This window comes from Vombatus ursinus, unplaced genomic scaffold, assembly GCF_900497805.2.
Source record: "Vombatus ursinus unplaced genomic scaffold, bare-nosed wombat genome assembly UNPS02014924.1, whole genome shotgun sequence".
Taxonomy (NCBI): Eukaryota; Metazoa; Chordata; class Mammalia; order Diprotodontia; family Vombatidae; genus Vombatus; species Vombatus ursinus.
Window position 1 is genome coordinate 6,609,473 of NW_020954702.1, and position 27,895 is coordinate 6,637,367.

The following is a 27,895-nucleotide window of genomic DNA, read 5'->3' on the forward strand; positions in this document are numbered from 1 at the left end:
GTGTGTGTGTGTGTGTGTGTGTGTGTGTGTGTGTGTGTGTGTGTGTGAAAGACAGACAGACAGACAGATAGACATGGTCAGATCTTTAGGAAGACCATTTTGACAGCTCAGTGGAGCATGGATCTAAGTGAGGAGATATCTGTGCCAAGGACACCAACTACAGGCTATTGTAATAGTATAGGTGTTGGGTAAATGAAAGCCTGCACTTGGGTGGTGGCAGTGACAGAAGAGAGAAAGGTGCTTATAGAAAAATATTACGGTTATTTGCATATTAGTCATATCTTCCTACAGACTATCCTATATACTATATCAAAATTTCATTTTATTTAATCCTTGTATGTCACTCAGCCTGCACAGTATTCTGCGCAAAGTGATTGCTTACTAAATGTTTGTCTACTGAAATGAAATGAACTAAAATGGATTCTAAGGGCATAACTGAGGCAGGTACAATGGAAAGGGTACAAGACCTAAGATAAGAAACAACCTTTGTGACCTTTGACAACTCACTTTAGCTTTTGAACTTCTGTTTCCTCATTTGTAAAATGAGAAAAGTAATACATCCTTCCTCCCTCTCAAAGGGTCTTGGCTAAGAAAGTTCTTTGTAAATTTTAAGAACCAAATCAAAGTTTCTTTATTTCATCTCCAATTCTTATGTTCATTACGGAAAGAGATTTTTTTGTTGTTGTTATTTGTCCTTTGTTCTCCAAGAGGATGATGACATCAGGAAGATGATGCCATGACTTGCACATGAATTGGATTTAAGTGAGGAAGGGCTGTGCAAGGTCACCAGCCTCATTTTCTCCTCCAGAGCCATCTGAGTATCAGGATGACTAGAGACGGTCTCTATAGGAAGAGAAGGCTCATCTCAAAGGATGATAGCATTTACTACTGGAAAGAATCTGAGAGGTCATGTATACAAATCCCCTAGTTTTATTTTTTCTTTCTTTTTATGAGGTCTGGAGACAAGGAAGTCATTCAAGAGAACTGTGGAATGGCAACACAATTAATAGATATGAATTGGTCTTAATAAACTATACCAAGTAGATCTCTGACAACTAGTTTAGTAATGGGACATGTTTTAGTTTCGGATTGGTTCTATGGCAGGGATTCTTAACTTGGGGACTGTGAACTTAAATTTTTAAAAAATAATTGTATTTTAATATAATTATTTTCCTTTGTAATTTCATGTAGGATGTATTTTATTTTATGCACTTAAAAACATGATGCTGAGGAGTCTTTAGGTTTCACTAGCCAAAAAGGTCCACAACACAAAACAGGTTAAGAACTCTTGCTCTATAGGATAGTTCTTTTTCCACTCACACAGACTTTCAAGTGTAGAAAACAAAAGTTTTATATTATTTACATAAAATATTTATTCTCACTTCTCTCTAGGATGTACTCTGGACTTTCTCTATAATGCCCCTCTTCATTCTAGGAGTTCATTGTAGCCCTGAAATTCACACATTGGATTTACCCTCTACCCCAGTGAATTCTCTCTCTAATTGGATAACTTCCCCCAGAACCTCTATTCAATAAAGATGCCTAGCATAGCCAGGTCTCATTCTTTTCCAGGCTGTGGTACAGACTTTCAGTACTGTTTTCACGCCAGGTAAGTTGGTCTCCCTTTTCATCTCCCTTTATATGTTGCCTTCCTCATTAGAATATAAGCTCATTCAGGGAAGAAATTATCTTTTTGTTTATATTTATTTCATAACATAATTTATATAATAATATGCTAATATAATTATATTTTATTTTATAATATATCATGTATTTGTATATGCCAGCAAGTAGCAGTGTTTGGCACACTAATAAGTTTTTAAATAGTTTTAAAAGTTATTTTATTTTTAATTTATGGGTTAAAACAAGCATTTCCATAACATAGTATAATAAAAAAATTGCACAAGAAACTGCAAATCTATCATGTACAACTTGCTATTCCATTTAAATATATAATAAAGTTATCACGCAAATTTCTTTTTTTTCTTCCTTCTCCCCTCCACCCTAGAGATGGCTACCATTAGATACAAATGCATATATATATATGTGTATATATATGTATATATATGTAAAATCATTCTATATATACTTTTATTTAACAGTTCTTTCTCTGATACCATCTTCTTTCATATATCCTTTGTAGTTAATTTGAGTATTTATAAGAGTCAAAATGATTTATTCACTCAAACTTGTTTTTAAAACAATTGTTGGGGCAGCTAGGTGGCTCAGTGGATAGAACACTGGCCCTGAAGTCAGGAGGACCTGAGTTCAAATCCAGCCTCAGACATATAACACGCACTAGCTGTGTGATTCTGGGCAAGTCACTTAACCCCAATTGCCTCACCAAAAAACAAACAGACAAACAAAAAACAACAATTGTTGCTACTGTATACAACATTCTCTTGGTTCTGCTAATTTTGCTCCTCATTATTTCATGCAAATCTATCCATGTTTTTCTAAAAACAATGAGCCCATCATTTCTTATAGCACAGTAGTATTCCATCTCAATCATATACCACAACTTGTTCAGTCATTTCCCAATTGATGAACATCCCCTCAATTTCCAGTTCTTTGCCACCACAAAGAGAATTGCTCTAAATATTTTAGAATGTATAGGTTCTTTTCCTTTTCCCTAATCATTATTGGAAATAGGTTTAGTAGATGTATTCCTGAGTCAAAGAGTATAAGCAGTTTAATAATTCTTTGGGCATAATTCCAGATTGTTCTCCAAAATAGTGGGGTCAGTCCATAGTTCCACCAATAGTGAATTAGAGTCCCAATTTTTCCATATCCCCTCCAATATTTCTTGCTTTTCCTTTCAATCATTTTAGACAATCTGATAGGTATAAAATGATCTATCTCAAGGTTGGTTTAATTTGCATTTCTCTAACCAATAATGGTTTTTTCATATGGCTATAAATTGTTTTGATTTCTTTATTAGAAAACTGTCTGTTTATATCCTTTGACCATTTATCAATTGGGAAATGACTTGTATTCTTAAAGATTTGACAAAGTTCTTTATATATTTTAGATATGAGACCTTTATCTGAGAAACTATAAAAATTATTCTTATAACATAGTAATTTTTAAATAAAAACTTGTTGACTGATGGAATGAATCAATTACTAATGTCAATTCTTTACATTGTACTGTCATTACCTACAATGTGCCTTGCAAGAAAGAGAAACCCTTGCTCCTTCTGGGACTTATATTCTAGGACAATGTAACAGAAACCTGCACATTTACCAAAATTGTTTCAGAGCCCTTTGTTTCCCCATCCTTCACTGCCTTTCCCTTATTCTTACACCCCTCAAACCACTCCCTAACATCCCACTCTAAAGTTACCTAACTCTTGTACAATATATTTTGGAATGCCTGTTCCATAGGTAACAAGCCAGCTTTCATCTTAAGACTTTTCCTTTTTTGCTCCTTCAATTTTCCTGCACTCACTGAGACTTAGATCCCTCTAGATCGCAAAGCTTTCCTGGTCAACCTTTCCAGCACTGGGTTGTACTTTCATTAATACTCCTTAATCCTCCCCCCTTGCCGCACCTCCCCTGCCCCAGCTCACCTCCCTGAAAGGTCATGGTGGAAAAGTTGGAATATTTCTTGCTCTCCATTGCCACTTCCAGGGAAAGATATGCCTACTACCATCACTCAGTAACCTCTCATCCCTTGAGATAAAGTAATCCATATTTACCAGCCCCAGAGATTCTAATGGCTGTTTCCTACTTATCTCCATGAATTCTTCTTTTTTCCTCAATGAGTTCAGTGCCAGACTGGTTCTTTTTCTCCTCCCCAACTCTTGCCCTCATAAAAAGGGGACTTCAAAAAATATTGGTACTCCCCTAAAACCCTAACCTTTTAATTCCTCAACATATTCATTTCCAGTGACCTACTCTTCCGTTCCAGCACAGCTATACACAAAAATAGCAACAGCTTTGATTTTGCCATCATCCACAAATGTTCTTTCATGTCCATGAATTCTGAAATTCCTTTATCTGATCATAGTCTGTTTTCATTCTACCTTTCCCTTTAATCGTGTTCTTCATCCTCACCACAACTTCCAAACCCTTCACATTTCAATTCTTTCCCAGGCCATTGGAGCTTGCATAACCTAGACTGTACAACTCTATTCATCATCTTGACCTAGTGATGAAACAGTTCAACTCTATACTTTTCTCTTCTCTCAAGTGCCTTGTCCCTTTGTCCTTTTGAAGACCTTGGCTAGTCAAATCTTGGATTTGGATAATTCCCACTATCTGCTGCCATTGCTCCTTCTAACACGCTGCTGAAAGGAGCTGGAAAAAGAATCAGTAAATCATGCTGATTAGCTCCATTAAAGTTTAAATTACAATCTGAACTGGGTCTTCTTAACAGAAAGATACCCCTTTTACACCTCCTGAATTAATTCACCATATCACTCACTATAGTGAGTTTTTCCAAACTTTCTCTTCTCTCATTAAAAGTCTTATTAGAAGAAGCTACTTCTTCCTCCACAATCTCTCTCAATTTAGAACTTTGCTACATAATTAACTGAAAATTGAAGCCATTTTCCAAAAGTGCCATCATATCCCCTCCTCCTCCTCACTTCACTCAGATGACTTCCCCAACTATCTCCTTCACCCCTGTTACACATGAAGAATGGTCCCATCTTCTTGCTAAGGCTAACTCACATATACAAATAATCAATTCTATTCCATCCCATCTTTTCAAATAGATTGCCCCCTTTATCATTCCTACTTTCACAATAAATTTCAATCTCCCCCTATCTACTGGCTGCTTTTCTACTGTCTACAAACAGACTAATGTCTTCCCGTTCTCAAAAAAAAAAATCTCATTTTATCTGCTTATCTTCACTAGTCATCAACCCATGTCTCTCCTTCTTTCCATGGCTAACCTCTTTGAGAAGGTCAACTACAATCAGTGCCTTCATTTCCTTCCCTCTCTTTCTCTTCAGTCTGGCAAAGAATGTCACTGTTTAAACAAGACTGCTCACTCCAAATTTCCGGTGATTACTTAATTGCCAAATCTGATGGTATTTTTCAATCCTCATCTTTCTTGACTTCCCTGCAGTCTGATAATGTCAATCAACCTCTTCTTTTTAACACTCTTCCAAGTTTTCCTCACATTGTTCTCTCCTATTTCTCCTCCTACCTGACTGACTATTCCTTCTGTCTCTTTTGCCATATCCACCTAAGCCAAGGCATGCTTGATAGCCATGGGTGTTCCCAAAGGTTCTGTTTTGGATCCTCTTTACTTCTCCATCTATACTATTTTTCTTGGTGATCTCATCAGTTACTATGGACCCAATTATTTTCTCTACCTCGATGATTCTTAGATCTATTTATCTAGCCCTAACTTTCCTTCTGCGCTCTATTCTCACATCTCCACCTGCCCATTGGACATTTCAAGTTGGATATCCAATAGACATCTCAAACTTAAAATATCCAAAATAGAACTTTTCTCTCCTGACCCAAACCTTTTACTTTTCCTAACTTGCCTACTACTTGAGGATACCAATACTTTGAGAATACTTAAGGATACCAATACCTTTCCAGTCACCTGGGATCACAACCTAGTTGTCATCTTCAACTTCTCACTTTCTTTCACCTATCATATCCAATCAGTTGCCAAGTACTGTTGTTTTAACCTTTGTAAAATCTCTAATATATACCCATTCTTCTACACATTCTGAAAACCAGTGGCATTGGCCTCCTTACTACTGCTAGCACCAGACAATGGATATTCCAAATCCAGGCATTTTCCATGATTGTCTCCAATGACTTGAATATTTCCCCTTCCTTATCTCCGCTTACTGGCTACCATGGCTTCCTTAAAGTCACATCTAAAATCTTATTTTCTACAAGAAGCCTTTCCCAATCCCCTTTAATGGTGGTGCTTTCCCTCTGAGATATCTCCATTTATCTTGTATATATCTTGTTTATGCATAGTTATTTGCATATTGTCTTCTCCATTAGACTGAACTGCTGGAGAACAGGAACTATTTTTCGGCTTTTCTTTATTTCTCTAGTGCATTCCACAGTTCCTGGCATATAATGTGTATTTAATAAATCCATGTTGACCAACTAATGTGCTCACACCTATTCCTTCAAGCCAGTTGATTAAATTCCTAATGTCATGAATTATTTTCAAAGTAACAGCTAGAAAAAAAAAAGCCATACCTGGTACTAAATTGACAAAAGGAAAATAGGAAATATGCTGCTAAGTGAATTAAGAGAACCATTTAAAAATTATTTTTCAAAAAATACTTTTTAAAATTTTTACTTTTTTCAAATGCTCTTTTATGGTTTTAAAGGGATACATGGAGAGGAAAAAGAATATTAGCATGAGAGCTATCATTGGCCTTCAAACTCTTTTGATTTTACATCCTATCAGTAAAAGAATTGAGCATGCAATATTTTGATACTTGGTTTCAATATCTGTCATAGTTGAAAAATACAACTCACAGAGATCTGTGGCTCCCAGCAGACGTATGGCATTAAGTGCAAACTAACTCTTGATTCTCATTTTTCAAAACCGTTTACAAATTATGGAAAGGTTTTTAAAAAAAATATGGTTAGTTAATTTCTGTCATCCCTGATGTTAATATGTTATTCTTACAAAAAAAATCTAAAGATGTTACATTTTATATTTTTAACAAATACATTGGAAAATTTTTAAACAGGTCAGAAAATTATGTATATTTGCAGGTTTTTAGTGTGTAAATATGAATTAAAAAATATCATTTTTGCAAACAAAATTATATGATGATGGAAACATTTCCAAACATCTAATTCCAAAATGCTTTCTACATTGCAAGAGTTTCTTTCAAAAAGCAGATACTCTCACTCATTCTTAAAACATCTCCTTTGTCTGATATCCAAAATATATAGGGAACACAAATATATAATCTCCCCCAAATCATTCCCTAATGTATAAGTGGACAAAGGATATGAACACATGGTTTTCAAAAGAAGAGTTGCAAACTATTAATGACTACATGAAAAATTGTTCCCAAATCACTAAGAGACATGCAAATCAAAACAACTTAGGATTTACCTCAGTCAGCAAATCTGCAAATGACGACAAAAAGTGGGAAAAATCAGTATTCAACATGTTATGAAAAAACAGAGGTATACTAATGCATATTTGGTGGAGGTATAAATTGGTCCAACAATTTTGCAAAGCAATTTAGAAGTATGCTAAGATAGTGACTGAAATGTCCATTCTTTTTGACATAGAATCAAATACCTCAAGAAAGTAAAAAATAAAAACTAAAAAATATTTTCCCCAAACAGTTATAGAAAAAAATTTATAGCAAAAAAGAAAGAAAATAGATGCCCATTGACTGGGGAATGACTAAACAGATTGAGGTGCATAAACATAAAATAAGAAACTATGTATATAAAGAACATAGGGAGGTACAAGGAGATTAAAATGAACTGACTTTGATCCCTTCTTAAATCTTCTATGGCTCACCCTGTCCCAGACTTTCAGCTAAAACCTTGCCACATATTTTACTTAAAGAATTAAGACTATTTTCACAAGCTCCCTCTGTTCCCCTTACTGTGCTAGCATAATCGATAGGGACCTGGAGACAAGAAGACTTGAATTCAAATCTGCCCTTCCAAGATAAAACCCAAAACCCTCTATTTAGGGTTCAAAGCCCTTCCTTTATTTGTTTATTTTAATATTATTATCTTAAATTTTAAGTTCCAAATTCTCTCCTTCCTTATCACCTCTCCCCATCCATTGAGAAGGCAAGCAATATGATGCCCATTATACATGTAAAGTCATGCAAAATTTACTTCCACATTAGCCTTATTGGAGTAAAAAAAAAAAAAAAGAAGAAAAAAGTAAAGTGACAAACAATATTCTGCATTCAAAGTTCCCCAATTCTCTTTCTGGAGGTGGATAGTATTTTCCATCCTGAATCCTTTGGAATTTTCTTGGATCATTGTCTTGATCAAAGTAGATAAATCACAGTTGATCAGTATTAGAATATTTCTGTTACTGTGTCCAATGCTATCCTGGTTCTGTTCACTTCACTTAGCATCAGTTCATGTAAGTCTTCCCAGATTTTTCTGAAACTATCCTTCTTGTCATTTCTTGTAACACAATAGTATTCTATCACAATCATATGCCACAACTTGTTCAGTCATTCCCCAATTGATGGGAATCCCTTCAATTTCCAATTCTTTGCCACCACAAAAAGAGTTTCATGTGACTGTTTCCAATACTTATGAAATAACAAATGTGACCTTTCCCACCTTTTCATTTATTTTCTCCCCAATTACATGCAAAAACAATTTTCAACATTCAATTTTTAAAAATTTGGAGTTCCAAATTCTCTCCCTCTGTCCCTTTCTCCCTCATTGAGAAGACAAACAATTTGATAAATGTTATACATATGCAGTCATGCAAAGCATATTTTCATGTTAGTCATATGGTCAAAAAAGAAAATATAGACCAAAAAACCCCCCAAAAAATCAAGTTAAAAAAATTATATTTCAATCTATATTCAGACTCTTATCAGTTCTTTCTCTGGAGATGGAACATTTTTCATTATAAGTCTTTTGGAATTGTCTTGGATCATTGTATTGCTGAGAATACCTAAGTCATTCATAGTTGATCATTGTACAAATATTGCTGTTATGATGTACAATGTTTTCCTGATTCTGCTCAGTTCATGTAAGTCTTCCAAATTTTTCTAAGAGCATCCTGCTCATCATTTCTTATAGCACAATAGTATTCCATCACAATCATATACTACAATTTGTTCAATCATTCCTCAATTGATGGGCATCATCTTAATTTCCAATTCTTTGCCACCACTGAAAGAGCTACTATAAATATTTTTGTACATATAGGTCCTTTTCCTTTTTGCTTTTTTATCTCTTTGGAACACAGACCTAGTAGTGGTATTGCTTGGTCAAAAGGTATGCACAGTTTTTTAGCCCTTTGGGCATAGTTAGTTCCACATTGCTCTACAGAATGGTTGAATCAGTTCACAACACTAAAAATGGAGAAATAAATTGGGTACAAAAATAAATTTCATTTAACAGGGAAACAGAAGGAAGGGGGAGAAGGAAGAATAGGGAATAAAAAGGGAAGTAGATTAAGAGAGGGATTAGTCCTAAGCAAACCAAATTCAAATTACTGAGGTTGGATCAAGAAGAGAATAAGAACCTGTGATTGGGATGTGAGTGAGGTGAACAGGAGAGGGGTAGGGGAATAGAAGCAGATTTCATTAAGCCTATAATGATGGTTCTAAAAACCTTTCTTCTCTTTCACTACATTCTTTTTTATAAAGATGGAAAAGGAAATAAAGAAAACAAAAAATATAAAACAATGGGATAGAGGGAAATATATAATTAATGACCATAACTGTAAATGTGAATGGAATGAATTCACTCATAAGACAGATCAGGATAGTATAATGAATTAGGAAGTAGAATCCAACAATATTTTATTTACAAGAAACACGCTTGAAAAACAAAAAAAAAAATTGACTGAGAGGTAAAATAAGTGTCCAGAAGTAAAATCTATTATGCTTCAACTGAAGCAAAAAAGGAAGTAGTATCAATAATAATCATAGGTAAAGTAATATAAAATAGATTTAATTAAAAGAGATAAAGAGGGAAACTGTTTTTTTTCTAAAAAGGTGCCATAGACCAGAGGTGTCAAACATGCATCCTATGGGCTGCATGAGGCCCAAAACACTACTGACTAATGCCTAAATAGATTAATATGTAAACGGGAAAAAGTTAACAAAATAAATAAATGATACAATGAAATATACATATTATTAAAATTTAAAACTATATCAACATATGCCCCTTAGACATTCTTATGTATGGTTTAGTGGCTACCATTTCCATTTGAATTTTATACCACTGGCATAGACAGTGAATTAATGGCATTTTAAAATGCAAATGCACCAAATGGCATAGAATCAAAATACTTAAAAGAAAAGCCAAATGATTGTGAGAAATAGATAGTAAGACTATAATAATGGGAGAACTCAAAGTATCCATTTCCAGCCTAGGAAAATCTAACTACAGGAAAAGAAAACAAAAAAGATGTTTTAAACTTGAATACATTTTTTAGAAAATTGAGTTATAAAATCCTTCTGGAGATTATTGAATAAGAATAGAAAGGAGTGTTCCTATTTCTTGTGCATGGCATCTTTTACAAAAATTGGACATGTATCAATCAGGGCATGAAAAGTTCACAAAAAATGAAGAAAAGCAAAATTAAACACATTTTTTACAGAACATAATACCAAGAACATTATATTCAATAAAAGGTGGCTGAAAAATGGACTAAAACAGAAAACTCACATACTTAATCCTAAAGTATGAGTGGGTCAAATACAAATCATAAAACAATTGATAATTTTACTAAAGATAATGACAACAATGAGACAATATACCAAAATTTGGGGAATGCAGTCAAAGCAGTCCTTCTGAGAAAATTTATATTACCAAATACTTTCATTAAAGAAAGAGAGAAAGAACAGATTAAAAAACAATGTCCTCCAATTAAACACCAGAATAGAAATCTTAAAAATAAGTGATTTAAATTTGAAAACATAAAAACCATTCTATTAGTAAATAATAGGGGGGCAGCTAGGTGGCACAGTGGATAGAGCACCAGCCCTGAAATCAGGAGAACCTGAGTTAAAATCCAGCCTTAGACCAAACACTTCACATTTACTAGCTGTGTGACCCTGGGCAAGTCACTTAACCCCAATGGCCTAAAAAAAGAGTAAATAGTAAGATTTCACTTGAGAAAAACACTCAGAAAATAGATAATTACTAGCAAATTTGATTTAAAAAAGAAAGAGGAAAATTAAAGTTCCATTACTAAAAATGAAAAAAAAATTCACAATCAATGAAGATAGAAAGGAAATTATTAGAAAATATTTTGACAAATTATATGTCAATGAAATGACATTATGAAGAGGACAAAGTAACAGAAATACAAAATAGCCAAGTTAACAGAACAAGAGAGAAAAGACTTTAATAATTCTATCTCAGAAAAAGATATTGAACAAGCCTTAAATCAGCTTACAAGGACAAAAACTGAGACCAGATGGATTTACAAGGAAATTCTATCAAATGTTTAAAGAGCAATTAATTCCTATATTGTAAAAGTTGCTTGAAAAAAATGGAAAAGAATACTATCAAATTCTTCCTATGATACAAATATGGTATGAATACCTAACCAATAAGAATTGAAATAAAGAACGCTATAGACCAATATCCCTAATGAATATTGATGCAGAATTTTTTTTTTTAGGCAGTTGGGGTAAGTGACTTGCCCAGGGTCACACAGCTAGTAAGTTTCAAGTGTTTGGTCTGAGGCCTGATTTGAACTCAGTCCTCCTGACTTCAGGGCCAGTGCTCTACCCACTGCACCACCCAGCTGTCCCAGAAATTTTAAATAAAGTATTAGTGAGAAAGCAAAAGAAACATGTCACAATAAACTCCAGTGACTCCTCATCACCTTTAGGATCAAATATAAAGTCCTCTGTTAGTCATTTAAAGCCATATTCATTCATAACTCGATCTCATTCTAACTTTTCTGTCTTCTTTACACTTTACACCCTGCCCTCCTCACACTCTGTGATCTATTACTAGCCTCTGTGGCTGCTCCCCACATATGAAACTTTTCTCTAGACTTTGGTCATTTTCACTGGCTGTCCACCTGAACAACCTGGATTGCTGTCCATCTTCATCTGCTTCCCTTAAGTCTCAGCTAAAACTCTATCCCCTCCAGGAAGCTTTCTCCATCCCCCTTAATTCTAGTGCCTTCTCTCTCTTGATTTTTCCAAATTTGGTCACATAAAATTAAAGCTTTTGTACAAACAAAATAAATTAACTAAATTAAAAGAAAAACAAGTAAGTGGGAGGCAATCTTTGCAGCAAGTTTCTCTAATAAAGGATTCATTATATCTATATGTGGAACTAATTCAAATTAATAAAACTAAGACTCATTCCCCAATTGATAAAATAAGAATTCAAAGGATATAAATGGACAATTTTCAAAGGTAGAAATAAAAAAACCAAAAAAAGTAAAAATGCTCTAAATTACTACTAATAAGAGAAATGCAAAGTGAAACAACTCTGATATTCCATCTCATATCCATCAGATTGGCAAAGTTGATGAGAAAGGAAAGTGAAAAATGCTGGAGGAATTGTAGGAAAAGAGCTACTTTAATGGATTGTTGGTGGAACTGTGAACTGGTCTACCAATTTTGGAAAGGAATATTTTTAAAATTCAATTTTATTTTATTTTCAGTTTTGAATTCTCTCTGTCTCTCAATCCCTTACCTGTTGAGAAAGCATTGAAAACAAAATCCATTATAAATATGTATAGTCGTACAAAATACATTAGCTATGTCCAAATTTTTTAAAAAAAGACAGGAAAAGAAGAGAAAACAACCTACACTGTGGGTCCACAAGTTCTCTATCTGTGGGTGGATAGCATATTTCATCATTCCTTTGGAATTGTGGCTAGTCATTGTATTAACCTAACATTCCAAGGTGACTATCTTTATAATATTGACATTACTGCATGAATTCTTCTCTGGGTACTGCTCATTTCACTTTGCATTAGTTCATACAAATTTTCCCAAAATTTTTTTAAACCACCCCCTTTATCATTTCTTATAGCACAAAGTGTTCCATTTATTCATATACCATAATTTGTTTAGTCATCTGCCAATTGATGGGCATCCCCTTAGTTTCATAATCTTTGCCACCACAAAAATAACTGCTATAAATATTTTGGTACAGATGGGTCCTTTCCCTCTGTCTTTGATCTCTTTGATATATAGACCTACTAACAATATCACTGGATCAAATGGTACACAGTTTAATGGCTTTCGGGGAATAGTTCTAAATTGCTTGCCGGAATTGTTGGAGTAGTTCACACCTTTGTCAACAATACATTAATATATCTGTTTTCCTCCTGTGTCCATTGTGTTCCTTTAGTTCCTTTGTGTGTCTTGAGAGATAGACTACAAAATATTTTATACTGCCTGTAGCTATTTTAAGTAAGATTCTCTTTCTACTTCTCCCCACTGGATTTTGTTTATAATATATAGAAATGAAGATGATTTGTGTGGGTTTATTTTATATCACACAACTTTACTGAAGTTATTAATTGTTTCAGTTAATTTTTTAGTTGACTCTCTAGGGTTATTTAAGAAAACCATCATGTCATCTGCAAAGAGAGATATTTTTCTTCTTTGCCTATACTTATTCCCTTAATTTATTTTTCTTGTGTCATTGCCATACAAAGCATTTCTAGTACAACATTGAATAGTATTGGTGATAATAAATATTCTTGTTTCACTCCTGATGTTACTGGAAATGTTTCTAACTTAGTCTTGGTTTCAGATAGGTATTGTTCATTATTTTAAGGAAAGCTCCACTTATTCCTATATGTCCTGGTGTTTTTTTAACAGGAATGCATGTTCTACATTCTCAAAAGTTTTTCTGCATGTGTTGAAATAATTGTATGCTTTTTTGTGATTATTTTGTCAATATGGTCAATTATGGTCATAATGTCCCGAACATTGAATGAGGCCTACATTTCATAATGTCCCGAACATTGAATGAGGCCTACATTTTTGATACAAATCCAGCTTGGTTATAGCATATGGCCTTTAAGATATATTGCTATATTCGATCTTTGTTAGCATTTTATTTAAAACTTTTGCATCAATATTCCTTAAGGAAATTGGTGTATGGTTTATATTTCTATTTTGACTTTTTTTTGGTTTAGGTATCAAGATCACATTTGTCTCATAGAAAGAATTTCATAGGACCCTTCTTTAACTATTTTTTCAAAGTTTGCCCATTCCCATTCAATAGTCTCCAGAAGTCTATTATATCGAACATTTCTAAAATTCTATTCATCACCTTAATTTCTTTCTTCTTTATTTTATAGTTAGATTTATCTAGGTCTGAGAGGTGGTAAATTGAAGTCCCCTTCTATTGCTATTTCCTTCTGTAACTCATTTCATTTTTCCTTCAAGAGTTTGGATGCTATGTCATTTGGTGCATATATTCAGTATTGATAGTAATTTACTGTCTACAGTGCCTTTTAGCAATATCCAGTTTCCCTGATTATCTCTTTCTATTAAGTCTATTTTTGCTGTTGTTTATCTGAGACAATGACTACTATTTCTGCCTTTTTCAACTAGCTGAAGTGTAATAGATTCTTCTCCAGCCCCTTATTTTAACTCTTGCCTGTATTTTTGTTTCTTTTTCCTGTAAGCCCATATCATTGGATTCCAGTTTCTAATGTGTTCTGCAATCCCTTTCCATTTTATGGGTAAATTTTTTCCATTCACACTCAATTATTATTGTTGACTGCATATTTTCCTCCATCCTATTTTTCATACTTTTCCTTCTTTTCAACCCCACATTTTAAGATTCTGTTTTGCTTTTAATATCTCCTTTAATTTGTATTCCTTCCTACTCCTCTTTTTACCCTTAATCTCTCTCTTATTTCCCTATTTTTCCTCAATTTGTTTTCCAGGCTAGTTGTTTTTCCTGAGATATTTCACATTGTATTCTATTTTTTTCCCCCGGATTTTTGACCTTGCTTGATTATTTCTTAATGTCTTATGGAGGAATGTGTTTCCATTTGGCCAATTCATTATTAAGGAAACTGGTATATAGTTTTCTTCCTCTGCATTTGCTCTCATTAATTTAAGTATCAAAACCACATTTGTGTTATAGAAGGAAATTGGTAGGATTCTCTTTTTATCTTTCTTTTTCCCAAATAGTTTGTATAGGATTGGAATTAATTGTTTTTTAAATGTTTGGTAGAATTTTGGACCTGGAACTTTTTTCTTAAGGAGTTCATTGATGTCTTGTCAAATTTCTTTTTTCTAAAATAGGATGATTTAAGTATTCTATTTCCTCTTCTGTTATTCTGGGTAATTTATATTTTTGTAAAACTCATCATTTCACTTTGATAAATTTATTGGCATGTAATTAGGCAAATTAGCTACTAATAATTATTTTAGTTTTCTCTCCTTTTCATTTTTGATACTGGAAATTTATTTTTCTTCTTTCTTTAAATTAAATTAGCCAGTGGTTTGTCTATTTTTTTGTTTTCATAAAACCAGTTTCTAGTTTTACTCATTAGTTACATTGTTTTTTACTTTCAATTTTTTAAATTTCCTTTGATTTTCAAGATTTTAACTTTGATGTTTAATTGGGGATTTTTGATTTGTTCTTTCTCTCTTTTTAGTTGCATGCCCAGTTCATTGATCTGTTCTTTCTCTCTTTATTGATGTAAGCATTAAGAGATACAATTTCCCATAAGTACTGCTTTGGTTGCATTGCACAAAGTTCAGCATGTTTCATTATTAAAATTATTTTCGATTAGATTATTGATTGTTTAAAGCAGAAATCATCAAAACTACTTGGTACTGGATAAGAAATAGAATGGTGGATCAGTGGAATAGGTTAAGTATTCAAGACACAACAGTTAATAACTATACTAATCTACTATTTGATGAATCCAAAGACTATAGCTTCTGGGATAAGAAATCACTATTTAACAAAAACTGCTGGGAAAACTGGAAAATAGTATGGCAGAAACTGGACATAGACCAACATCTTTCACCCTATACCAAGATAAAGTCAAAATGGGAACAGGATTTAGATATAAAGACTGATACTATAAGCAAACTAGGACAGCAAGAAATAGTTTATCTTTCAGATCTATGGAGAAGGGAAGAATTTATGACCATCCAAAAGATAGAGAATATTATGAAATACAAAATGGATAATTTTGATTACATTAAATTGAAAAGTTTTTGCACAATCAAAGCCAATGCAACCAAGATTAGGAGGGAAGCAGAAAACTGGGACAGAATATTTACAACCAGTGTCTCTGATAAAGGCCTCATTTCTAAACTATATAGGGAACTAAATCAAATTTAAAAGAATACAAATCATTCTCCAATTGATAAATGGTCAAAGGATATGAACAGGCAGTTTTCAAGGAAAGAGATTAGAGCTACATATAGTCATATGAAGAAATGCTCTAAATCACAATTGATTAGAGAAATGCAAATCAAAACAACTCTGAGGTATCACATCATACCTATCAGATTTGCTAACATGACAAAATAGGACAATGATAAATGTTAGAGAAAATGTGGGAAAATTGGAACACTAATGCATTGTTGGCGGACTTGTGAACTTATCCAACCATTCTAGAGGGCAATTTATATGCCTAAAGGGCTATAAAAAAGTGCATACCCTTTGGCCCAGCAATAGCACTTCTAGGGCTGTATTCCAAAGAAATCATACAAATGGGAAAAGGAACCACATGTACAAAAATATTTATAGCAGCGCTTTTTGTGGTAGCAAATAATTGGAAATTGAGATGATGCCCATCAATTGACGAATGGCTGAACAAGTTGTGGTATATGAATGTAATGGAATAGTATTGTGCTATAAGAAATGATGAGCAGGCAGACTTCAGAAAAACCTGGATAGACTTGTATGGACTGATGCTGAGTGGGATGAGCAGAACTAGGAGAACATTGTGCACAGTAATAGCCACATTGTGTGATGACTGACTTTGATGGGACTTGGCTCTTCTCAGCAATGCAAGGATCTGGGACAACTTCAAAAGACTCTCAATGGAAGGTGATATCCACATCCAGAGATAGAACTATGGAGTCCGAATGCATATAGAAGCATACTATTTGCTCTCCTTTTCTTTTGCTGTTTTGTTGCTTCATTCTTCTGGTTCCTCCCATTAGTTCTAGTTCTTTTTTATATCATGACTAATGGGAAAATATGCTTAATATGAATGTATAGGTAGAACCTGTATCAGATTGCATGCCATCTGGGGGATGGGGGAGGATAGGAAGGGGGGAAATTTAAAGCTTGAAATCTTGTGGAAGTGAATGTTGAAAACTAAAAATAAATTAATTAATTATTAAAACAAATTATTGATTGTTTCTATGGTTGGTTCTTTGACCCACTCATTCCTCAGGATTATTTAGTTTCTAATTACTTTTTAATTTATGCTTCCAATGTTCTTTATTGAATGTAATTTTTATTGCCTTATGGTCTGAAAAGGGTACATTTGATATTTTCCCTTTTCTGCATTTGTGATGTTTTTAATGTGCTAATATATGGTTAATTTTTGTGAAGGTGTCATTTACAACTGAGGAAAAAGTATTCCCCTTTTTATTTCCATTCAGTTTACTCCAGAAGTCCATCATATCTAAAATTCTAGTCATCTTTCTTATTTATTTTATGGTTACATTTATCTATTTCTGAGAAGGGTAATTTGAGGTCCCCTGCTAGTTTAGTTTGACTGTCTATCTCCTCCTGCAACTCACTTAACTTTTCCTTTAAGCATGTGGATGCTATTCCATTTAGTGCACATATTTTTAATATTAACATCACTTTCTTATCTCTGGTATCTTTTAGCAAAATTTAGTTTTCCTGATTATGTCTCTTACATAGGTTTATTTTTGCTTTTGCTTTGTCTGAAATCATGAATGCTACCCCTGCTTTTTTAACTTCAGCCAAACCATAATAGATTCTGCTCCAGGCCCCAATTTTTAATTCTTTGTGTGTCTTTCCAAAAACATTTCATATAAAAAAAATTCCTTTTTGGTTGGCTTTTGGTTTCTAATTTATTCTGCTATTCAATTCCATTTTATAGCTGAGTTCATACCATTCACAATCACATTTATGAATATTAACTATATATTTCCTTCCATCCTGTTTTTTTCTGTTTATTCTTCTCCCCCCCCCCTTTTTTTTACCCTGCTTTGTTTTGATTCTGACCTCAGCCTCCTTTAATCTCCCCTATCTCTTATCAACTCTTCTCCTTTCCCTAATCCCCTTTCCTTTCTACTTCCTTGTTAGGTAAACTAGATTTCTCTACGCAGAATGTATCTATATTTTCCCCTCTTTGAACCAGTACAGATGAGAGTAAGATTTAAGCACTGCCCAACTGTTACTCCCATTCCCCTTTCCATTGTACAAACTTTGCCTCACATGCCTCTTTTCTGTGAGATAATTTTACCTATTCTTCCTTCCCCTTCCCCTCTTCTCCCATTGCATTCTTCTTTCTCAGCCTTCTATTCAGTAAATCATAAAAGATGAGTTGTCCTGGAGGAAATCCCTACAGGGGATTTCTCTGTCCATTAACCCCCATCAGTCAAGGAGGCTAGGATCAGAGCTACTTTCCCAGAAGGGGACTCTATCCAGCAGTTTGAGAGTTCAAGGCTCAATTGAGGGAGCAGGGACACACATTTTAAGTAGTCATGAGACACTCAAGAGGGGAAGCAGCTTCAAGGTATAGGACCTCTGGCAACAGAAAAGAGAGCTAGGTGTGGGAGGTGTGGATATAACCAGTACCATCTTGGTTTAGTTTCAATGTTGGGATGAAATGAGGCCCTCAAAGTCACTGAATATTTAATAAAGAAGGTTGAATTTTCTACAACACAGAGAAAATATTAAGAAAGAATATAGTGGCATTTAGCTTCTCTAGACACAGTCTCTCCCCCACAGCAATCTCCATCTGGAAGTGTCTGGTCAGTAAGTCATCAGGTAATGGAGACTCTCTCATGGCCTAAAGTAATCACCAAGTCTGAGAGGCCCATACTAGAGGCATCTGGGACTTTTTATGCCCCTAGACCAGGAAGCTGAAACAGGGAATTTGGGGCTAAAGGAAGCTGTATCAGGATAGTAGCAATCAAGGCTTGAGAAGAAGACAACAGATCTTGGGAGCCTAACTGAATGTCCCACTCAGTAGAGATGCTCTGCCTGGGAGGAAGTCCTATGAAGATTCCCCAGGAGAAAAAGGTTTTGTGGGCACAATAATACCAGAGGAGTGAGTAGTCTGAGTGCCTTACTATTATTATACTTTAACTTTGCACTTAGTCTTCCCACAAAGAGTATATATGTATATGGGATAATGTATCCCATATTTTGAGGGAATGGTTTTTAGGTACTATTTCTGTTTTGCCATGTTAATAAAGATCTTCCCATCTACAGAAAGACTGTTAAGGGGAAGTTCTCTAATGGGGGTTTTGAGTTACAATAGTATGAGTAGCTACCTATAGTGTTCTCTAGAACCTGAGTCATCTTTGGGGAGACCCAACCCACAACTCCAAGTTTAAATGCAAGTTAATATATAGCATCTAGAAGAAGTGCTACGTAAGTAAAACAAGAAATCAGCATAATTGAAAATGGAGAGGAAACACTCATGAGTAAGTTCACTTATAGGATGAGCCCTATAGTCTAAGCATAGCAATTGACCTGTGCTTCCCAGCCTATGAATCATAAATAATGGTGAGAAATTCAAAGAAATTGCATAATGTGAAGAAATCCACATGCGAATCCACAAGTGCATAAACATACGATATAGACCAAATAATTTTTCATACAAATATGTTTTACATTTTCAAATGCATGTAGATGTTATTATGATTAATAAAACAAATTCATTTTCAAACATTACTGGATTTATAGTAGTTTTTTTTTTTTTGGCATTATGTATTCTTCAATTAAGGAAGCTAGGTGGCAGGGTGGATAGAGCACCAAGCCTGGAATGAAGAAGACCTGAGTTCAAATACAGCCTCAGACACTTATTATCTGGGTGACCCTGGCAAAGTCACAGAACTCTGTTTGCCTCAGTTTCCTCATCTGTAAAATGAGCTGGAGAAGGAAACGGCAAATCACTCCAGTATCTTTGTTAAGAAAACCCAAAAGGGGTCACAAAGAGCCAGACATGACTGAAACAACTAGACAACAGCAACAAATTCCTCAATCAACAGATACCGTTATTAAAACTACTACCACCTGTTTTTAAATGCTGTTTTAAAAAAAAATTTGACTTTAAAAAAGTTTGACATTTGAAAAGTTTGTATACTATTAAAATAGACCAAAGTCATTCAGAACTTACCATTGATCTCTTGTGAATGAAGTGATAAGCCTGATTCCAGTAGGCAGTGAAGCCATTTACCACACAGCTAATTGCAGAGTTCAGGTCACAAAATAGAATGTTTTACGAAATGATGTCTACTTCTTAATCCAAGTTATTCCTTCTAATGTAGGGGTTGAAAAGATTCTGTAAACACTGTCCGCTGAGTAGGCCTTCTTTTTGATTTTGTTTCCCTTGTTCTGTCAGGCAATGGTTCTGCACTGGAAAAGGAGAATAAAAGTTATGAAAAATCAAGCATTTTAACAGTAGTGTCTTTTGCTGCTGTGGGTGGATGCAACAAATCTTGTTACTATTTCCCACCTAGTTGACACATTTTGCTCTCCCAAATTGTCAAAGTTCAAATTCCACTTCCAAAAAGGCAGAAATGCCTGATAATAATCTACCACAAATCATAGAATTTTAGAGTTAGAAGGCTCCTCTTAGATTGAACCCACTCTCTAAATCTTTTTTCATTGTGCCTATATCACTCTATAAGGCAGAGTATCAGAATCTAAGAATAAACTTGATTTAGGTCTTTTTTTTTTTTTAAAAACTATACAATCTTATTTAGCTAAGATTATAATTTGTAATTATAAACAAAATGATTTTTTGTTCTTTTTTTAAAAATTTAGTATTTTATTTTTCCCCAAATACATGTAAAAACAATTTTTGATATATTTTTAAAATTGAGTTCAAATTCTCTCCCTCCATCTCTACCCCCCTCATTGAGAAGGCAAGCAATTTGATATAGCTTATATATATGTAGTCATGCAAAACATATTTCCATATTAGTCATGTTGTAAAAGAACATGGACCAAAATAAAACCCCAAGATAAATAAGGTTAAAAAAAATTCTGCAATTTGTGTTCAGACTCTTTCTGTCTGTTCTTTCTCTGGGAAAGGATAGCATTTTTCATCCTAAGTCGTTCTGAGTTGTCTTGGATCATTGTATTGATGAGTACAGTGAAATCATTCATAGTTGATTATCTTACATTATAGCTATTACTATGTAAATGTTCTCCTGGTACTAACTCATTTCACTTTGCATCAGTTCATGTAATTCTTTACAGGTTTTTCTGAGAGCATCTAGCTCATCATTTCTTATATCACAATAGTATTCCATCACAGTCATATACCACAAATTGTTCAACCATTCCCAATTGCTAGATGTTTCCTCAATTTCCAATTTTTGGCCATCAGAAAAGAGCTGTCATAAATATTTGGGCATAGTTCCAAATTGCTCTACATAATGGTTGAATCAGTTCACAACTCCACCTATAGTACATTAGTATCTCAATTTTCCTGTATCTTGTCCAACATTTGCAATTTTTCTTTTCTGTCCTATTAACCAATCTAATAGGTATGAGATAGTACCTCTAAATGTGTTAATTTTAATTTCTACAATCAATAGTGAATTAGAGCATTTTTTTTCACATAGCTATAGATGGTTTTGATTACTTCATCTGAAAACTGTTCATATTCTCTGATCATTTGTTAATGGGGGAATAGTTCTTAGTTTTATAAATTTGACCAGCTCCTCTATACATTTGAGAAATGAGGCCTTTTTCAGAGAAACTTGCTTCAAAAATTTTTTTTGCAGTTATGATTGCTAACTGTATTTCCCTCCCAGTTTATTCTATTCTCTCTCCTTTCACCCTGTCCCTTATCAAAAATGTTTTGTTTCCAACTATAGCCTTCCCCAATCCACTCTCCCTTCTATGAGCACCCCTCTCTTCTCTTATCTTTTCCCCTTCCCACTTTCCTGTAGGGTAAGATAAATTTCTATACTCAATTGAGTGTGTATTTCCCTCTTTGAGCCAATTCTGATGAGGGTAAAGTTCAAACATTCCATACTCTCCACAGTAAAAGCTCTTTCTTGCCTCTTTTATGTTTGATAATTTACCCCATTCTATGTTTCTCTTTCCCTTTCTCCCAGTGCATTTCTCTTTCTCACTTCTTAATTTTATTTTTTAAAGATATCCTATCATATTCAACTCACATCTGTGCCCTCTGTCAGTATATACTCCCTCTAACAACCCTAATAATGAGAAAGTTCTTATGAGTTACATACAAGTATGCTTGAAAGTCCTGTATTTCATTTTTCCCCCTGGAATATTATACTCAGTTTTGCTGGATAAGTGACCTTGGTTGTAATCCTAGCTCCTTTGCCATCTGGAACATCACATTTTGAGCCCTCTGATTCTTTTTTTTTTTTTCTAGGTAATGGGGTTAAGTGACTTTCCTATGGTCATACAGCTAGTAAGCCTCAAGGGTCTGAGGCCAGATTTGAACTCAGGTGCTCCTGACTCTAGGGCTGGTACTCTATCCACTGTGCCACCTAACTGCCCCCTAAGCCCTCTGATTCTTTAAGGTGGAAGCTGCTAAATCTTGTCTTATTCTGACTGTGGCTCCACCATACTTGAATTGTTTCTTTCTGGCTGCTTGCAATATTTTCTCCTTGACCTGGGAGGTCTGGAATTTGGCTATAATGTTCTTAGGACTTTTCATTTCGGTATCTCTTTCAGGAGGTGACTAGTGCATTCTTCCAATTTCTATTTTACCTTCTGGTTCTGGAATATCAGAACAGTTTTCCTTGGTAGTTTCTTGAAAGATGATATCTAGGCTCTTTTTTTGATCATGGTTTTCAGGTAGTCCAATAATTTTTAAATTATCTCTCCTGGATCTATTTTCCAGGTGAGTTGTTTTTCCAATGAGATTTTTCACATAGTCTTCTATTTTTTCATTCTTTTGGTTTTGTTTTATATTTCTTGATTTCTTATAGAGTCATTAGCTTCCATTTGCTCCATTCTAATTTTTAAGGAATTATTTTTTTGAGTGAGCTTTTGGATCTCCTTTTCCATTTGGCCAGTTCAGCTTTTTCAGGAATTCTTCTCTTCATTGGCTTTTGGATCTGTTTTGCCATTTGGGTTAGTCTATTTTTTAAGGTGGTATTTTCTTCAGTATTTTTTTGGGTTTCTTTTAGGAAGCTATTGACTCACTTTTCAGGATTTTCTTGCATCACTCTCATTTCTCTTCCCAATTTTTCCTCTACTTCTCTTACTTGCTTTTCAAAATCCTTTTAGAGCTCTTCCATGATCTGAAACTGATTCCTATTTTTCTTGGAGGCTTTGGATGTACGAGTTTTGACTTTGTTGTCTTCTTCTGGTCACATATTTTGATCTTCTTTGTCACTAAAGATTCTATATTCTGAGTTTCCCCCCCCCCCCACTGTTTGCTTATGTTCTCAGACAGTTGCTTGACTTTTTAACTCTTTGTTAAGGTAGGGCTCTGCTTCCATTGTGGAAGGTGTACAGTCCCAAGCTTCAGGGCTTTTGTGCAGCTGTTTTCAGAGATACCTGAATTTCAGAGGGATCTGTAAATTTTCAGTTCTTCCAAGGTGGTATGATCAAAGGAGAGATGTTTACTCCTTTCCTGGTGTATGAGTGACCACAAGCACTCTTTCCTGCCTTGGAACTGTGAGGATTTCCTCTCCTTTGTGGCCACAAGCTCTGCCACACCAGTGCTCCTCCTCACCCCAGGACCACCACTCAGGACTATGACCCAGATCCAAGCACAGGCAAAGCAAGAAAATTCTGCCAGCAAAGTGCCAGTGCCAGAAATGAGATTGCTGCAGTCCCTCTCTGATCAGCTACTTGATCCCCTACCATCTGTAGGCCAAGAACTCTGGAAGCAGCCTCTGCCACTGTGGCTACTGTCCTGGGGCTGCACTAAGGCCAGGGCTGAACCATGCTCTTCTCTTACCCAGGTCCAGTAGACCTTTCCCACTGACCTTCTAAGTTGTCTTTGGCATTTGTGGGTTGAGAAGTCTGGAGACTGCCACATCTAACCATGATTCAGTCCCCTGAGGCCTGTTCCAGGTTCTTTGGGGCCCTGTCTTTGCCTGCACCGCCCATGCTGAACTGTGCTCCTCTCCCAGCCCAGTAACGGACCTTCCCCATCAACCATCCAAGTTGTCATAGGCTGGAAATTTGTTTCACTCTGTCTTTTTGTGGGTTCTGCTTCTCTACAATTTGTTTAGAGTCGTTTTTTTACATGTATTTGGAAGGGTTTGGGGGAGATCTCAAGCAAGTTACTGCTTTTACTTCACCATCTTGGCTCTGTCTTCCAAGACCATATTTCTAACATGGAAGAAATTTGATAGTATTCACTCTTTTAATATTTTAGCTCATAATTTCATAATATTAGAAATTTTTTTTCCCAAGTTTGATGTGTCCTGGGCTATTTTTTTCTTTAGGAATTCATTTATGGTTTATTTTGTTGAGATTCAGTATTTAAATTCTCTCTGTCATGTCATCTTATTCAGAATGTGTTATAATTCCATAAATAATCATTTTGTTTGTTATTGGTTTTGCTGTTATAAATTCTGACAAAATCGTTTTAAAAATAATTTTCTGCATTTCTTGTCTTTTTATCTCAAAATACCATTTTGATACTGGAAATTTTTCTCCTTTAAAACAGATTTTTCGGTCATTTTCAGTTGTGTCCAACTCTTCATGATTCCATTAAGGCTTTTCTTGACAAGATATTGCTGTGGTTTTCCATTTCTTCCTCCAGCTCATTTTACAGATGAAGAATCTGAGGCAAACAGGATCAATTACTTGCCCAGTGTCATTCAGTCAATAAGTGTCTGAGTCCAGATTTAAATTCAGATCTTTCTGACTCCAGGCTCTATACACTGTGCTACATAGCTGCTCTAAAATCAGATTAACTAACAATTTATTTTATTACTCTTTTTAAATGCAAGTTCTTTATTTTGTTTATCAATTTTTCTTTTTTAAATTTGCTTTCAATTTTTTATTAATATCTTCTTTGATTTTTAGAATTTGTATTTTGGCATTTAGTTGACATATTTGATTTTTTGCTTTTCTAGCTTTTGTTTTAGTTGCATATCTAACTTACTGATTTGTCCTTTCACTCTTGTTGATAAAAGTGGTTAAAGATATAAAATTTCCTTTAATGACAGCTATTGCTCCATATAAAAAAATTTCATAGGTTGTTTCATTGTTCTCATTTTCTATGCTGAAATTATCTATTATTTCATTGATTTGCTCTTTGAATCACCAACTCTTTGGAATTAAATTTAGCCTCCATTTAAGTTTGAATCCTTTCTTATAAGACTACTCACTGATTATAATTTTCATTGAGCAATGGTGTTAAATGATGTGTTTAATATTTTTGCTTTTCCTGCATTTGTTTATGATTTTTGTGATCTGATATATAGTATTTGCAAAGATACCATGAATAACTGAGCAACATGTACATAGATTTATTTCCAATCCTATTCAATAATTGCCAAATATCTATCATACCTAACTTTGGTAGAATTCTGTTTAGAGGCTCAGTTTCTTTATTTTAAAAAATCTTTTTGTTAGATTTCCACCCCCCACCCCTAGGTTTGAAAGGGGGCACACTGTAAGTTTTTGGGAGTTGTCTAAGATTCTTGCATTGCTGAGAAGAGCTAAGTCTGTCAAAGTCACTCATCACACAATGTGGCTGTTACTGTGTACAATGTTCTCCTGGTTCTGTTCATTACACTCACATCAGTTCGTATGAGTCTTTCCAGGTTTTCAAACAACATGTTGTAGGATTATGGTTCTTTATCCACTCTGTTATCCACTTCTGTTTTATGGGAGAGCTTGTCTCATTCACATTCACAGTTATGATTACTGTGTCTTTCTCTCCATCCTATTTTCTCCCATTTATGCTTTTCTCTCTCCTTTCTCCTTTTTCCCTCCTCACTAGAGTTTTGCTCTTGACCACTGCCCCCCTCAGTCTGCCTCCCTTCTATCAGCTCCTTCCCTTTTCTTCTTTACTGATGCTACTTCTCTCCTTTCTATCCACTCCCTCCCTTTTCTTTCCTCTTTCCCTTCCTACTTCCTATAGGGTAAGTTAGATTTCTCCTTCTAACTGATCATATTATTCCCTCTTTGAGCCAAATCTGTTGAGATTAAGGTTCAAGCAATGCTCATCTCCCTCCCTTCTTTCTCTCTACTGTAATAGGTTTTTGTGCCCTTTTCATGCAATGTAATTTATCTTAGTCTGCATCCCCCTTTCCTCTTCTCCCAGAACAATCCCTTTTCACCACATAATTAGATTTTTTTTTATCATCACCTCAAAGTCAACTTATACCCACACCCTGTCTTTGTATACCCCTTTTAAATATCTTAATAATGATACAGTTCTCAAGCGTTACAAGTGTCATCTTCCCTTGTAGGGATATAAAGTTTGCCCTTATCAATAACTTTTTTCTTTCCTCTTTACCTTTTTATTGCCTCTCTTGAATCTTGTATTTGAAGGTCAAATTTTCTATTGAGCTCTGGTCTGTTCATCAGGAAGGTTTGAAAGTCCCCTATTTCACTGAATGTTCATCTCCTCCCCTGAAAGATTATGTTCAGTTTCACTGGATAGTTGATCCTTGGTTGTAATCCAAGATTACATATCATATGTAATAACCAATATCATATTCCATGCAGTCTGATCTTTTATGTAGAAGCTGCAAGGTCCTGTGTAATCCTAACTGTGGTTCCATGATATTTAAATTGTTTATTTCCAGCTGCTTGCAGTATTTGCTTTTTGACCTGGTAATTTTGGAATTTGGCTACAATATTTCTTAGCATTTTCAATTTGGGATCTCTTTCAGGTGGTGCTAAGTGGATTCTTTTGATAAGTATTTAACCTTCTGGTTCTAGGATGTCAGAGCAGTTTTCCTTGATGATTTATGAAAGATGCTGTCCAGGTTCTTTTTTTCATCATGGTTTTCAGGTAGCCCATTAATTTTTAAATTTTCTCTCCTGGATCTATTTTCCAGGTCAGTTGTTTTACTAATGAAGTATTTTACATTTTCTTCTATTTTTTTCATTCTTTTCTTTCTGTTTGACTGATTCTTGATATCTCATAGAGTCATTAGTTTCCACTTGCCCCATTCTAATTTTTAATGAATTGTTTCCTTCTATTAGATTTTGCACCTCCTTTTCAATTTGGCCCATTTTACTTTTCAAGGAGTTCTCTTCAGTGTGTTCTTGTACCTCTTTTTCTACTTAGTCAATTCTACTTTTTAAGGAGTTGATTTCTTCAACGTACTTTTCCCCTCCGATTTGGCCCATTGTATTTTATTTTTATTTTTGCTCTTTGGTGAGGCAATCGGGGTTAAGTGACTTGCCATGGGTCACACAGCTAGTAAGCACCAAATGTATGAGGCTGGATTTGAACTCCTGACTCCAAGGCTGAATCTCTATCCATTGTGCCACCTAGCTACCCCCAATTGTATTTTTTAAGAATTTGTTTTCTTCAGTGTCCTTTTTTCCCCATTTGGCCAATTATATTTTTTAAGGACTTGTTTTCTGCAGTTAATTTTTGTCCTTTTTCCTAGCTATTGACTCCCTCTTGCATACCTCTTATTTCTTTTCCCAATTTTTCTTCTACCTCTCTTGAAAATCCTTCTTGAGCTGTTCCAAGAAGGCTTTTTGGGCTTGAGACCTGTTCATATTCTCATTTGAAGTTTTGGATGTGGGTATATTGACAATGTTGTCTCTTCTGAATTTGTGCCTTGATCTTCCCTGTCCCCATAATAAGCATCTATGATCATTTTCTGTTTCTGTTTTCTGCTCATGGTGTTTGCCTATTTCCTGGCTTTTAAAGTTGAACTCTTCTGCTGGAGTGCAGGGGATACTGACTGAAGCTTCTTGTGCTGGGAACTTGGGACCTAGTTACTGGCTTTGTGTGCTGGGGCCCCAGGTGCTGGCAGCTGGAGGTTGTAAGTGTCTGACAGCTTAACTGGTGATGAGCTGGGTTAGCAGCACTGGAGCTCTTGGGGTGGGGGTGGGGAGTCTGGACCCTGAAGGACACCTGCTTACCTGGGCTTCTTAAAGCACTCAGATTTTTG

At 34.8% G+C, this 27,895-nt stretch overlaps 1 protein-coding gene across 2 annotated transcripts in view; it reads right to left on the bottom strand.

Annotated features, from left to right (window-relative positions):
• Nucleotides 1-27,895, bottom strand: part of SLC37A1 (solute carrier family 37 member 1) — a 162,656-nt gene that overhangs the window by 110,704 nt on the left and 24,057 nt on the right. For both annotated transcript variants that reach the window (XM_027843624.1, XM_027843623.1), the window contains exon 2: nt 19,975-20,213. In XM_027843624.1, coding sequence (XP_027699425.1) covers nt 19,975-20,030 — 56 coding nt within the window. In that variant the 5' untranslated portion in view covers nt 20,031-20,213. The remainder of the gene's footprint in view (nt 1-19,974; nt 20,214-27,895) is intronic.